Consider the following 16359-nt stretch of genomic DNA (forward strand, 5'->3'; position numbering starts at 1 on the left):
TAGTAAGTTAAGCATTTGATATATTTTGCCAGTAGCGCAAACTTTGGATTTAGAGGATCAGGAGCAAAGAAGTATATGTGTGAGGAAAACCCTTTGGCAAAGGACAATCCTAATGGTTTTACACTTGTATCTATTTCTGCAGGTGTGTTTGTTTTCATTACATTAATAGACATAGTTACATATAAAAAATGTGAAAAGCAAATTTCAGCTGTTTGAAAGGTTTGATCTGGGTAATCAACTAATTTTGTTCTGCCCCTTTAAGGAAAAGTATATTAAACGATAGAGGTAACCTGAAGTCTCTGAAGGATGCACACTAGTCATGCATCCTTTCTTCAAACACACACAGATCAACAACTACAATGCTTTTTATTTTAACAAAAAGGATAGAAGGAGGGTGAGGAAAAATGGGGGATGGTAAGCTAGGATGTAAATGTGGAGTGTCTCCCGACACCAGCCCTCTCTTCCTGCCCCCCACCCAGACGTCATTAAATAACTTAAAGGACACCATCTACAGTACCAGAACACCATCAAAATAATTTTTTATCAGGGTCAAAAAATACAGTGATTATGGATGTGCCGTGACCAGTTACAGAATTTTACAGGCAACATAACTCTAGTCAGCAGCCCCACAGGGTGCACAGTGCCTTCAATTAATGCACTTGAGCATAATTACATGTCTGGCAGGGCCCACACCCCCAAGAAAAGGCAAAGCTAAGCAGATCATGTCTACATTCCAAACTCTGCAATCACAGAGCCCAGTTTCAAAGAAAAGTCACAGTGGATAAGAGATGCATATAAAAAATACAAGGTGTTCCTTTCAAACCAGAGGAATTGTGGGACTACATTCATTTCTTTTACAAAATGCTATTTAAAAAAGGAGAATCCAGTTCGTGTTCTGCTACAGGCTTAGACAGTGGGAAAGTATATTGCATGTTTGGGTAGCCAGTCTTCAGGCTTCCTTTCATTTCCCCCCACAGCCCCAGGTTCCTTTAGGGTAAAACGTTTGAGTCCTGAACAAACATATAAAAATGCGTTTGCATCTCTCTTCTTGAATTCTGCAGACTTCAGAGCCTGCAAGTCATATATTCTACCATCACCGACCACAATTTCTTCTTTAGCTTTGTACACCGATTCTTGTATAACAGTGCATTGCACAAATGTACAAGAAAAATACTGGTTTTAATCTATACAGTTTCTATAATAATTACGGAGTAAAATAAGTTAACTTTTCTAATGAGAATAGCTGACGGGCAGCATACATCTTTATTTTACAGTTTAAAGTCTCTGCAGGCATCTACTTTGGTTAGTTATCAACAATTGTAACATAAGCACTGATCAGAGAACTGAGCAGCATTCCAATAACGTTAACAGATATATTATTTCTTTTTGAAATACTGGGAGAGCCCAGTTTTAAAATATTATTAAAATGTTCTAACATTTACACACTATGAAGAGTTAGATCTAATAAAATAAAATTTCTTCAAAAATAATCTCGCAGTGCTCTTTCAGGCATGCTCTGAGATGTTACCACCAACATCCACACTTTGAAAATAGGACTGTCACGTATTCACACACCCCAGCTCACACACACATAATTCCTTATACAGACTAAAAAACAAAACACCCACACCCTGATCCCACGTGTTGAAAATCAATGGTTTTTGCAACTCAGTTTCTGCGTATATCTATCCGACTGGACGTTCTTCATGTAGATAATTAAGCATCAATTGTGGGTTATGCTCACAGCTGCTAGGAATCCACGCAGCTTCGCAGGCCTTCAGCTAAAATGAACCAGCCTCGATTTCAGCCTCATTTCACCTGCTTTCCACTGTCTGTTAGAGGCCAGTGCTGCAAACATTCTTACACTTTGCTCCTCCAGAAAGCAGTGTCTGTACTTGCACGCATCACGTTTAGCCCTTTTCCGTTCACACAGGTTAAGTAATTTAAAAATCCCTTCTGCAGAGTTATTGTGAGAGGTATTGGCAGCCGTTAAACAATTAGTTTTTTCTTCTTCAGATCTTTCATTTTGACATTCGTCACACTGGTTGTGGATGCTGCCAGGAAAAGTTATCAGTGAATTGCAAGGGTTCATAAAGGTGCTTGTTAATATTCTCAGTCATCTTCAGCTTAGTTTCTTTCCTAAATGCCTGAAGTTTCTCAGAATCCAGTGCTCACCAAATTTCCAATTGGTTTGGCCTGTGCTAGTAGCTGGTATGATTGCACCATGCGTAGAGACTCCCTTATTTCTAGATTAAGTTCCATCAGTTTGTAGTTGGCTTCTGACATGTCCAGGTCAGAGCCTATAACCGCAAAGCTTCCCGTCTGGCCCAGCGTCTGGTGATGGAAATATATGTGTAACAGCGTCTGCACAGGGTCTTCCTCACAGCCGCCGAAGATGTCATTGGGCCAGAGAGATCTGAAAATAATCCACAGCACTTTAAATCCCAAGACTCCATCAAGCAGTTAAGATTAACTACATTCTAGGTTAACACCCATGACAACGACATTCCATTGTGAATCACTGAGCATGTTTTAATATTTGAGCAAACAGATTACTGAATTTATCACTGAGAGTGAAGAAAATCTAACACTGGGGCCATTTCAGTGACGCTGGAGAAAACTAAATCATGTTTTCCTTTCACAAAGACCTGCTACTCAATCAACTGAAAACCAAAACCCAATCACTGCAAACTCCCAGTCTGCGTATAAGGCAGCGATTTTTCAATTGGTGTGCAGTGAGAATTTTCAAATGTGCAACTCCTGTTTAGTCAGGGGCACTAACCCCCTTTCCCTTAGATTGTCCAATAAAAACATGACATCAGATTAAAACATGGCCAACACAATAATGGCCATCCAGCATAAACCAATCAAAATTATACCAATTTTTTTGTCGTCAGATCGGCAAAAAATTAATTTTTTGGTGTGCCATGAGCTGAAAAAGGTTGAAAATCACTGGTATAAAGGCATCTTGAAATCACATTTTACCTGAAAGCTTTGACTTGTGCTACAGCTGATATGAATTCCTTATTTTTCAAAGTTTCAATTAAAGAGTGAATGGCAGTTTCTATAGTAGTTTGTGCAGCTTTGGAAATGTCAGTTTCTTCATTTTCTGAAGCAGACTCGGCTTCTCTGAGGATACTTTCCAGCTGGGCCAGTTCCTCTGACATGTTGATGACCTAAAACAAGTAAACATACCTTGAAGGGATCTAGTTGTATATTCAGCAACAAGAAGAGCATATAATTGGCTGTGAAAATAGATTTAATGGTAGTAGCATTTTATTTTAAAGATGTTCAAATGTTAATACTTGAGGGCAGGGAATATTTTTAAAGGGCAGTTAATATTGTATTTTAAGTTCTTTATTCGGTAGGGATAAATAATTTTAGCCAACAAATAGTAGTCTTTAAATACTCTTGATAAAATAATAGGTTGGCCCTGGCTGGGTAGCTCAGTTGGTTAGAGCGTTGCCCTGTTGTGCGGAGGTTGCAGGTTCCGTCCCGGATCAGGGCACATACACGAAGCAACCAGTGAAGGCGTAAGGAAGCGGAACAAGTCGATGTCTGCCTCTGTCTCCCTCTCCCTCCCCCAAGTCAATAAATTAAAAAAAATTTTTTAATAGGTTGTAATAAGTGTAATAAATGTTACATTGTAATAAAACAGGTTGTAACTAATGTTTACATTGGTTTTAACCTATGATTTATACTTCATCTTGGATAGTAAAAATACATTTACTGTTAGGGAAGATCATGAACATTTTTTGACAATAAAGGGAAGTCTTTATTTTAAAAGTTTACTTACCCAGTGTATTTTATATACACCAGTATGTGTGTGTATCCTTTTAAATTTAACCATTTTAAAAAGATGAAATCATTCCCAGTGACAGTTTTAGTATCAGTGGTTGACAGTGGGGGAAAAAAAGACTAAAGTCACTACCTCTGAACCTACTCATTACATGCCCTCCAACGTTCAACGTGCTTTTGACATGTTTATTCTGGTGTGTCACTAGACTACAAATAATACCTGGTGTAAATAATACAGGGTGTTAGGGGGTTTCATAGTTTTATGTATTTATTGAACTGATGTGCTTTACGAGACTTTTGATTGCATATGATCATTGCTGCTACTGTGACCTTTAAGGTCTTGAACCTTTTAAGACTGCTGGATATCTACTGCCTTATTTACTAATAGGTCTGGAAATAGTGTATCATTTCAAAAGACAATTCTGATAAAAAATGATTCACTATGTGTGACTTTGGACTTAAGCTCTCCTACCAGGTATACATATGTGTACATTTAAACATTCTAGAATCATTTACTGGTGCCTAGTACAACCGAATATTTACCTCTGCTTCATTTTTTATCGCATTTACTTGGTTGATAAGTTTACAGTAGGCTTGGAACAGAAGTAGCAATTGAAAATGCAATTTGTATAACCTTCGGCAGAGCTCCAGTTCCTAGAAATAAATAACACTGCATTAAATTTAGGTGTGATTTTCCACATTTGACTAGACCACATATATCCAATAAATTTGTAAAATAGTTGTTAAAATTGTCTTTGCATTTATTTTTCTGCAGTAAGCAAGTTAATAAGGAGTAAAGCTGGTGAAAGACGCTTTGAGGACTGATTAAAAATTTAAAGGTATTGTTGGTTACATAATTCATTTTTAGTGTGAAGCACATTTTACATTAGAATTTTAAAGCAGACAATATAAAGGATTCATAACTTAAGACTTTAAATTCATAATTCAAATGTATATACTTTTGCCGCATCAAGATAAATATTTCACTATATTTACCAATATAGTGCTTGTTAAAGTAAAATTGGATAGCTGCTTAGCTAAAAATGAATTCATTTTTCTAAAAAAAACAGTGTAATCAATCTCGTTGAAATGAGACGATGAAAGTAACATTTGCACTTTGATTTTCAAAATTAAGAAACTGAGATGTTAGTTATAAATGTATAAGAAGGCAAGTGCTAGTTGTACATTAATTATAAAATCGCATTATTTTTACAGGGACCACATCTCATAGATTAGGGCTATGGGAACCTGAAGCACACACTACTTTTAAAGTAGTAGTAGTCCATGACAAAACACTGCTAGGTCACAAATGGACAAATGGCAAATGAAAACCAGTTTGTCTGACATGGATTGACATGGATAAGTAGTCTATAAATTAAGACAGGTCACTTACTGCTAGAATTTCCATTTGCTAAGCAAGAAGGTGATCGGGTCACAAAAATACAAAGGAAGAAAAAGACCAAGAATTAGTGTGAGGTCATTTTAACTAGGGTCACAGATGTCCCAGGCAAACTGAAGAACATGTAATTACACCCCAAAGAAAAATGTATGATGCTATTCCAGAATTAAACTTCTTAGACATTTACCGTAACAATCTAGGGTGTTTTTAACGCTTTGCCAAATTAAGTAAATTACATTTAGGCTATAGTTGATTTTCTTTGTAAGTTTTACACAGAAATAGAACTAATGTGATCTTGGGAAATCTGGCTTTCTCATAAGTAGTCTTTATCTAGGTTTTTAGAGCCTTTCCAAAAAAAAAAGATAAAGAGTCAAGTGTCATAAAATTTTCTTAGTAAAGGAGAAAATTTCTCATTTGAAAATAAGCAGATTACTGTTCGCAGGAAAGAGCTGGCTTATAATCTTACGTAATACTTACCCATGAGATTATCTTTGGTGTGGCTCATTCTAGGCTTCCTACCTTTCACTGTCTAATTAGGTCCTATGTTGCCATAACTGCTGCTGAGTCAGAAGGTAGAATAGTGAAAGCAGATGTGTGTTTTAAACTGCATTCCAAATATAATCTAGTAAACTTCAGAAATTCAACCCTTCTAGATTTGAATCAAATGAGATATAACGTATGTAAAATACATGGTGAAACATCTAGTTTATGGACTACTTAAAAACAACTACATTAGAGTACCTACAATGACTCGGACCTACTCATTAACCGAGAAAAATGATTGCTATTTACAACAGCAACTGCAATAATGTAAATACTGCTTCTAAAGCCCCTTCTGAATCTGCTTTTCTAAGTAGTTTCCTCGGAAGGACTATTTATAATATAACATTTATTCCTTTCCATTTAGAAAGGATTTGCTAAGCAAAGGTGAACTTTAGCTCCCTACAGCTTATCATAAATCACTCAGTCATTCTGTGAACATTAGCTGAGCACAATCCAATGTCAAACTTATTAGCATATCTAAATTTCTGAGGTTTTATATGGAAACTACTATTTGAGTATTAAATGCTTTTCCTCCCTTCTCTTGGCATAAATAAAACAGAACTGACTCTATGCACATGTATCCATAGCCTCTACTGAGGGATGTAATGGAAAAGAAATCACTGATAAAGTTTATGGTCACCACGATCGTAGGAAATAACACAAATGTAATTAATTCGATAGCTCTGAATTACCAGAAATCATACTAAACATGCTAACACTGTGTGTTTTAAGTTAAAATGCCTTTTAAGTGTACTGAAATTTGCACCTACATTCTTTTCACTTATTTGTAAGTAAATATTTATAGATTGCTTATCATGTAAAAGACCACCCTGGTACACAGGCCGCAGATAATGCGTAAAAAGGGTCCCCACTCTCAAGGAGCTGAGTATGAAAGGAGAGAGATGCAAATGAAATCTTAAATGTACAGTTTTCACTTAGCAGAAAACCTTGAGGTACATTAACCAACGCAGACTCTGGGAGATGGAACTCATTTTCTTCAAGGATGAAGGGATATAAGAAATCACTTAGTCTAAACACCTAATTTATATAGGAAAAAAGTAGTTTACATTACTTGCTTAAGCCATGCAGTTAAATAGTGGCAAAGACAGAATTAAGACCAAAGGATCTAATCCAGGGTTAATTCCTTATTTTACACATACAACTTGACAATTTCTTTGTAACAGTGCAGGACTGCCTAGGTTTGAATCTTAATTCTAACTATTTACTTTACTGATTTTAGATAAGTTAGCTTCTCTGAGCCTCAAGTTCCTCATCTGCAAAATGGGGATAATTATAGCATCTACTAGACAGAGTTGTCAGGATGGAGATAATGAATGTGAAATACTTAGTAGAGAGCCTGGCAAATAGTTAACATTTATTGGGAGTACACCATTATTTTCTCAGCATTTCAGTTTTTAAAAAACTTCAAATACATTTTTACAGTGACTAGAAATCTATTAACAATATAACTAATGTTGAAAAAGATTAGAATTTGGATGTGAGATGCAAAGGTCTTTATTTGATGCATGATCTTCCCCACAGGAAGTTGCACTCCTATTAGAGGAGTGTGTAGGTCTGTCTGTATCATTTAATACAATGTATGTGTTGTACATGTGCACTTTTCTCTAAGAAGATACTGTTATTTCCACTGAATTTTATACTAGTAAAAACATTACAGTTTATCCAATCAGAATTTCACGTTTAGAAAGGCTAATCTCAGTGTATATAACATTACTCTTGGGTTTGCATTGCTGGCCAGACCATTTATCTGCAGCATACCAATGAACAAAAATTTCTTCAAAGAGGCAGGTGCGACTAAAAGTGACTTGGACTGTCCAGATATCCATCAAACCCATCTATTGAATGTTATTAAGCTTCAGTCACAAGCTGGTCGTTCATTTTTATTAAAGTGAAATTTTCATTACTAAGCCAGTATTTCATTGAACCTAACTTTTTCAAAGATCGTTTTGATAGCAAAAATGAAGTGTTACAAATACTGTTTATTTCTAGGAATATCACATAAGGATATTTGAGCATGCACATTTTTTTACCCAATATAGAAATACAGCATAACTAAGAATAAGAAACTTACTTGTGCATCTGTGTTGATCCTATACAAGTCGTCTTTGGCACCAAATGTCCTCTTGCAATTGTCTAGCCACTAAAGAAATAAGTAACAGTGACTTTAATGCAGTAACTGTACAATGACATTGGTAATACAACAGCCTGTGTGCATAAAACAACAAACTTAAAAGTTAACTTGAATGTCTAGGAATGGTTGTAGACAGACTTTCGTCTCCATTAGAGCTTCACTGTTTATATGCAACAAACCACGCAGGGCCACACCGCAGTGTAACTAGCCGCACACACTTCTGCGCGCTGACCAACGGAAACAGAAGGGCCGCCTATTCCGGGGACGGCGGCGCTCCACAGCCAACACAGTCTGCATGTCGCAGGTTTTACTGGAATCTTCACAGTCTATACTTGACCTTTGTCTAATGTAAGATGGGTAATGAAAGATGTGATTCCCCTCTGGACAATTAAATAAGGACAACTTCAAATTAACCAGGTCCTTTCGTTTATCAGAAGCGTAAATCTCAGAAGACTGGTGCCAGTTTTAATTAATGAAACAAACCAAAATCCATTTTAAATCTTATTTTTATTTCTTTTTTTGGACAGTAATGAATAACAAATATGTTACCTCCAAAGAATATTGGATATAGACGCCAAATGTTTTTCCTTACCAGGGACTATTCCTAAAGCTGGCTATGTATTTAAGGTACCTTTCTGTGGTCAAATAAATATAAAATAGCATTGTGGTTTAATAGGAAAAAACCCCTGGAGTCATAGTATGTCCAAGCGCAAGTGAAAACGAAGAGCCTCAGGTCAAGCTCCTCGGTTTTGATGTCCTAGATCTTTTTTATTGGGTGTGATACATTAAACGTAATAATACAAATACAAAACATTAGGACAGTTTTCAATAGGACTTGGAGAAAATATTAGCTATGTTAAGTTCACCCTTTGGAAATATTTCAGTACTAGATGTTTAAAATTCTCAATTGTAGCTGAACGTTCCACATGCAAAGAATTAAAATTATAGGCATCTCGGTTATTTCAAAACAATCTCTTTGACCTCCTGTCCCTTTCATCCCAGCCCTCAGACTGCACCACCCTCGGGCCCTTTGCTTGACAGCACCTCTAAACAAAAACATGTTAAGCTTTCCTGGAGAGACACAGCTGCTGGCAGCCACTGTCAAAGCTACTCAGGAGGTTTCTTTATATCAGCAAAACTCAGTCAACATTGACCATGGAATTTGTGCATTACTCTATTCACACAAAATGTTAAAATGCTTATTACTTAATCATCACTAATCCAGTCCAATTTGTCCAAGTAAACCAATACATTTGGAAAAAATTTCAATTGATTATTTAAGGTCCTCTTACTGAATATTTTTTACACTGTATGCCCAGTGATAAGGCATTTGAGGAGCACTACTGAACATACTTATTCCTGATTTTTATTCTGTTAAAAGACAAGCCCCAACCCTAAAGCTCCATGGGCTGTGTATTGTCCTGAGTACAGCCCCACACCTTTCCAGCCAGAGTATACTGGACACTGCAGGTAGTTTGTGTACATAATATCCTTCAGTCCACATCTAATCTGTCTTCCTGTCACGGTGATTTCTTTACTCAACGCTCAAAAGAAGGTTAAAACCCGAAAGGTTTGGCTTTTGGGAATGGAGGAGTAGCCGCCTGTATAAGGCCAGCCCTCCAAGGACATCTGTAGAAACTGAATACCATTAGCCAGGACTCGGGGAGTACGAGTCCAGGAGGGAGCCCCACACTGATCCCAGTGTTGACTCGGAGTGTGTGTGCTTCTGTCCCTAGGCATACAGGTGAACAGGTTCACTGGGTTGGGAGGTGCGAGGATCCTGGAGAACAACGAACTGCAGAGGCAGTCGGTGTGTAGTTTCCCCGTGGGGAAACTTGCTGTTCCTACATTTATCATGTGCAGGAGGAGAGGCTAAGGCACCAAGGAGCAGCATCTAGAAGTCTTAAAAAGGTAAGCAGAGATTTCTGTCTCATGGATCTGGGGACACAAAAATTTTTCAGTCCTTGCTGAGATGGGGGCGTCCTGGTAACTCGGGCTTTCACTCATGATCCTTGGAAAACCCAAGGAACAGGAAAAGAAATGTATAACTGAAAAACTATTAAAGGGGAAAAACTGACTAATAAAAAATACTTGGTTGCCCAGCTGGGCGTGGCTCAGCAGCTGAGCGTTGACCTGGGATCCAGGAGATCAGGGTTCGATTCCTGGTCAGGGCACATGCCCGGGTTGCGGGCTCGATCCCCAGTTGGGGGCGTGCAGGAGGCAGCCGATCAATGACTCATCATTGATGTTTCTCCCTTCCTCTCTCTGAAATCAAAGATATATTTAAAAAACCCACAAAACTTGGTTGATAGGAGAAAAAAAAAGGAAACAAATAGATGGGACAAGAAACCGTGAGACGGTAGCTCAGGAAAGAACCAGGGTTCATTTCCCCCCACCCCCAATACGAATATGTAATTGACTCAGGATAACTTATTAAAAAGGACATTCTTTCCCCACTACATTGCAATAGCACCTCTGCTGTAAATTACATGACTATATACAGGGGTGGGCAAAAGCAGGTTTACAGTTCATATGGAAAATAATACAAGAATAAACTGTTCCATGTATTCACAACTGTAAACCCACTTTTGCTCACCTCTGTGTATACGGGTTTGTTACTGGATTCTCTTACATTCATGGGTCTATTTGTCGATGCTTACACCAGTACTACCCTCTTTTGAGATATAATAGGTCTTGCTGGCTGGAAGTCTAACTCTATTGTTTAGACCTAGCTGTTCTTCATGAACAAGGTTTGGAAGACTCCTTGCAAAGGGCAGATAATAAATATTTTAGGTGTTGCAAACCATATATTCTCTATTGCAACTATTTAAGGCAGTGGACTACAAAAATAGTCATAGACAATATGTAAAGAAATGGGACGGCTATGTTCTAAAAAAATATATAAAACAGGCAGAGGGCGGCCTGGCTGGAGTGGCACAGTGGTTGACCATCGACTCAGGAACCAAGAGGTCACCGGTTTGATTCCTGGTCAGGACCCATGCCTGGGGTGCGGGCTCCCTCCCCAGTGGGGGGGCGTGTGGGAGGCAGCCGGTCCATGATGCTTCTCTCTCATCAGTGTTTCCATCTCTCTATCCCTCTCCCTTCTCTCTCTAAAATAAATATATTTAAAAAATGATAAAAAAAAAAAGGGCAGTGGGCCAGCTGTGACCTGAGGGCTATAGTTTGCTGAAATGTGTTCAAGATGATTATTTTGCCCTATTATTTGCTGTTTGTGTTTCCATACAAATTGCAGAGTTAGCCTGTCAATTTTCATTAATATACTCTCTGAGATTGGTATTAGAACCAATTCTAAATTAGAATATTTAAAACGAGATTGCATTAAACAATGCAATCATTTTTGCATAAAATGATGCAATTACACATCATTTTGGGGGAAACAATACCTTTACACTATTGAGTCTTCTGATTCATGAACATGGTATAGTCCTCCATACATTTAGTCTTTAATTTCTCTCAGTGATATTTGGGGTTTTCTGTGTGGAGGTCTAGAGCATCTGACTAGATTTATTTGTAGGTATTTGATGTCTACTTATTACAAATGGCACATATTGCTGTAAAACCAACCACCATAAAACTTACTGGCTTAACACAACCAGACAAATCTATACGTCTAGAGTCACCCTGAGTCTACAGTCATGTGATGGCTCACCTGGGGCTGGCAGTTCCCAGTGGGCCCCACTTTTAGCGGGCATGCCGCCTGCCACAGCTGGGATGCCGCCTCAGTGACCTCATCCTCCAGTAGACATGAGCTCAAATAGCTTTTCAGATTTATCCCAATTTAACTCTGACCAGCATGATGGCAAAAGCAGAAGCTGCCAAAGGCCTCAGAAGTTTCAGCTGCACAGCAGTGTTTCTATTTGATTGTTCAGAACCAGTCCCAGGCCATTCCAGATGTAGAGGTGGGGAAATGGACACCATCTCTTGATGGAACAGCAAAGGGGTGTGGACAGAGGCAAGCAACAGGGTTATTATGGTAACAATGTACCGCAGCTTCTAGGGTAGGCTACATTTCTGAAGAAACAAAAGGCACCATAATGGAAAAGACTGATAATGTGGAATTAATTAAAATAAAAAACTGTTCATTGAAAGATGCTACCAAGACAGTGAAAATACCAGCCACAGAGAGTGGAAAAATTTGTACTGTGTACATCCAATAAAAGGCTTGCTTTAAAACAAAGAACTACAATAAGAAAACCACAAATAACCCATTTACAAAAATGGACGAAGTACTTGAAAAGGCACACTTCACAAACTATCTAAATGGAGATTATCTATATGAAAAGGTACTCAAACAGTCATCACGGGAAATGCAAAATAGTATCATGAATGCTACCACACAACTACCACAATGAATAAGTTTTTAGAAGTTGTCCATACCAAAGATACGAAGCAACGGTAACTCTTGTACACACTTCTGAAAGGGTTGGAAATGGATACAACCTCTTTTAGGAAAGTTCTTGGCAGAACCAACTCAAGTGGAACATACGTTTATCCCACAACCCAGCAATTCCACTCCTAGATTCTCACAGACACGAGACATATACACGCAAAAGATGTGCAAGAATGTATACAGCACTCCCACTGGTAGGACGGCCAGATCTTGCCTATTTCTTCCCTGATGTTGAAAACTCTTTCCTCTTCTCCAATCTGTCACTATTCTTTCAGTCCAGATAAAAGATCCCTTTCCCTTATGAGGAGAGAAAGCCCTAATAGAAGTATTTTCTCATAGCATGCTCCACCTAATCCCCTAATCAAAAATTACCATCTCTTAGGGTCTAAGGTCATATCTATTCCATGACATTTCCTATTAGCCTGAGCGACCTTTCTTTGGGGATCACAGCATGGCATCAGTTTTCCATTAGACCTGTATGATTCCGGGAAGCCTCTCTCACTGCCAGTACTTATTGCTATCCCTAAGTGACACTACTTTTGTTACTAATTACTCATATGCAGTATTTGTGCCTTATGTTTTTATCAATAAGAGCCAGGTTTTGAACTTCATTTTTCATGGGCCTTTACGTGTGATAGATACTTAATACTAATTAATGAAAGACCCATCTATTCTAGAAAGAAATGTCTACTGTATACAGTGTGTGTGAAAAAGAAAAGCATTTTTTAAAGTTTTTTCTGCCCCCGCCAATTGAAAACACTCTCAGAGAACAGAACTGTGCTTTGCAGGGTCAGACGGCAGTTGAAGAATCTCTCAGCAGGCAACACCTATTCCGTAGTCTACCACCAGGGGGAGGGGGGTGGGGGGGTAAAGGGGGTCAAATATATAGTGATGGAAGATGATCTGACTCTGGGTGGTGCGCACACGGTGTAACATACAGATCATGTATCATGAAAATGTACACTTGAAACCTGTATGATCTTATTAACCAGTTTCACACAGTAAAAAGACTGACCTGCTCAGCTGCTTCCCTCTTGGCATTGTATGTATCCAGGTGTTCTTGCAACTCCAAGACACTGAACTTGAGTGTTTCTAGCAAATCACACGACACCAGCTGTCAAATCAAACACATTGTTCCCGGTTACCACTTCTGGTCACAGGCATGAGACCAACAACTTTTGGTTCATGGGATTCCTATTGGCTAATTTGTGGCCAAACTTGGTGCCAGGGTCCCTTACTGTACTCTGTTCCACATTCAGGGCTGACCTTTCACTGAAACGGAGAATTTCCAGGATGCCAGCAAGGACTAGCAGGCCTTCGAATGCTTTCAAAAACTGGCTCAGGCAAGAAACAGCATGTCAGACCAGTATATATACCTGGCAAGTAACACCTTTGAAGCTTCTTAAACCTTGGTTTCTTTAAGTATCTTAATACATAATGTCCAAATGTGCTTGGAAACAAGGTGGGAAGATCAAGGAGCCCTGGGTTCTCAATGAGGGAGGTCTAGCACCGCCCCCGCTTTTTTTTAGGAATCATGAAAAAGTGCACATCTCTAGAGCTGACTTGTTAGCCGCCTCACCTAGGACTCTGTGGAGGATCAGGCAGAGAGGGGTCAGGATCAGAAATAGTCACAAGTCACTGCATATAATATACCGGAATTGTATTTTGCTAGATATTTATAACCAAGTTGAAAATATGAACCTTTACACTTTAAAATTCTGAATTATCTTTTAAATAGCCTATTTATTGAATGATGCCACTCAAATTCAGTCTTTATAATGAGCCCTCATGTAAAAACTTACTGTTTCAGCATCCACAAAGACTGTTGGGCACTCCGAACACATCACCATCACTTCCAATGAACTTTTAAATTTGGTACCAATGCGTTGCAGACTCTTGCCAAGGAAGCTGACTGCCTCATTAGTTATGTCTCCAAACTTTCTTTGAATTGTCTATGGAGAAAAGCATATGAAAAAGTTTAATATTTCCTAAGAAGGCCTCTTTTCATCTTTAAGTAAAGAAGCATAATTTACTGATTAGGGCAATATTTTCTTTTAAAATTATTGTAGCTATACACAGAATTCTAGTAAGTGATTTGTAAATCCATGTTTTTAAGCCCTACTTTAGGAAACATTGATTTCTAAAACCGATCAAATATTAACAAAAAAGTATTACTGAAAAAAGAAAAGTAACGACATATGCCATTCACCCCCCATTCCTGAGATTATCTTTAATGAGGAGAGACATGAGGAATTCTTGCTACACGCCCTTGGAAATAAAGTCCTCACATGTCTGAGGAATTAACTCTTCTGCAGTTCCACCTGAAAGAAATGTTTGGTAAATGTAGTGTGCTATCCTTGGCTATGGGCTGCCATCTGACTTTAATCATTAAAGCCATAAAAATGCATTATGAGTAATAAATACTATCTCAAAACTTAAGAATATTCATTCACATAAAACAATCAGATGTCTGAGCCATAGTGAGCACTCAGTGAATTAGACTATATTAGTAGTATAATTATACGAATAGTTAATGTGTACCTACACAACACTGTTGTCATTATGAGTAATTTTTTAAAAAGCCTAAACAACAATCCCAGGCTTCAAGAAACTTAGAATGTCAAAGGAAAGAAAAGAATATAAACAGAAATCAAGTAGCAATGCAGAAGTAAAGAATTCAGTCCATGCTCCAATTCGTGAACACTAAGGAACTTCCCAGGGGAGAGACTGAAGGCTGGAATGGTTGGGAAAGCGTCAATGAGAGTAGGCATTTGGCAGGCCAAAACTGGCTTAGCTAGGGAGGAAACATGGTAGGTAGTTCAGAGGACGATGACAAATGGTGGCATTTCTCTGTGCCTGTTTCCCTAGCTACGGAATGCTAAAAGTATACTTACATTGCATAAATCTGTTGGAAGAATGGAATACGTAAAGAATTTAGCATGGGGCCTAGCATGTAGTGAGCAGACAATAAATGTTAGCTCATCATTATTATCTTTAGGATTGGAAGCAACCTTAAAATTTTAAGGTCCCCACAAAGTAATGAAAGTACTAATTATTTAGCATCTAAACTGTTTTAGGATATTGACTGCAAGCACCTTGAAGGCAGGGACCATGCTTTATATTTCTTTGGTATCCCTGATAGTGCCTAGGATCCTAGAGACAATTTATCAGTTGTTTTGAAGATTATTCTAACTGCCGTAAGGGAGCTATCTGGAGTAGTCATTGTATATAAAGTACCAGCAGTAAGTACAATGTCACAATGTAAATTTAGTAATATCACTATCTTAGGGAAAAAATTTTTTAAAAAGAAAATCAGTGGGAATATTAACATTTGAGATACCGATTTTAGACCAAAATAACGTAACTTTATCAGGTAATGATAATATGAATTCCGAAAGCTTAAACTTCTCTGACCTGAAATAGCCTGGAAAACACATGAAAAGTAAACACGGCACAGGACCCATCGGAGTCAGACAGCATCTGGTTGACGTGGCAGCGCCAGGCCTCTTCCTCGTCGTCACAGGCCACTGGCTGAAAAGCCGCTATTATGGCAGAAAGAAATGGAGTCGGCAGAGGGGACGTCTGTGCTTCTGGGAAACCGTCGCGCTCCTCCTCATCCTGACTGTTAACACAAACGTCAATAATCATAATGTCATCTTAGAAGAGACCCAATTACTTAGAACAGTTTTAGTCATCCTAGGTATATTCTTATGACTGCACAAACTAGACTCTAAGAAAGCACCAATAAGCACAAATAAGCAGATTTCTGTGTTCCTTCTACTTAGCATTTGTGTGAAACTCTAATTTCACACAACTACCTTAAAACAACCCAAGTGCTATGCTGTGCCAGCACTATGGACTAATTTCAGTACTGGCTATGATTCAGATTAGAATTCTCACGTTACATAAAGAAACTCATAGATACAACAGAATGGTGGCTACCAGAGGGGAAGGGGGTGCAAGAGGATGAATTGGGTAACGGGGTCAAATATATGGTAACGGACTTTTGGTGGTGAACACGCAAGCATATGCAATTGTCAAATTACGATGTTTGTA

The 16359-nt window shown here is 38.3% G+C and overlaps 1 protein-coding gene across 10 annotated transcripts in view; it reads right to left on the bottom strand.

Moving 5' to 3' along the window:
• Window positions 1-509: 509 nt before the first annotated feature.
• The window catches only part of FRYL (FRY like transcription coactivator), a 232288-nt gene continuing 216438 nt past the window's right edge, over window positions 510-16359 (bottom strand). For 8 of the 10 annotated variants that reach the window (XM_081118983.1, XM_081118981.1, XM_081118980.1 and 5 more), the window contains 8 exons: window positions 15718-15925; window positions 14106-14255; window positions 13319-13417; window positions 7833-7901; window positions 5192-5209; window positions 4342-4452; window positions 2986-3176; window positions 510-2416 (listed from right to left, as the gene is read on the bottom strand). In XM_081118983.1, coding sequence (XP_080975109.1) covers window positions 2158-2416; window positions 2986-3176; window positions 4342-4452; window positions 5192-5209; window positions 7833-7901; window positions 13319-13417; window positions 14106-14255; window positions 15718-15925 — 1105 coding nt within the window. In that variant the 3' untranslated portion in view covers window positions 510-2157. The remainder of the gene's footprint in view (window positions 2417-2985; window positions 3177-4341; window positions 4453-5191; window positions 5210-7832; window positions 7902-13318; window positions 13418-14105; window positions 14256-15717; window positions 15926-16359) is intronic. The other 2 variants (XM_081118984.1, XM_081118982.1) reach the window with 1 other exon arrangement.

Source organism: Miniopterus schreibersii, assembly GCF_964146895.1.
Source record: "Miniopterus schreibersii genome assembly, chromosome: 1".
Classification (NCBI taxonomy): domain Eukaryota; kingdom Metazoa; phylum Chordata; class Mammalia; order Chiroptera; family Miniopteridae; genus Miniopterus; species Miniopterus schreibersii.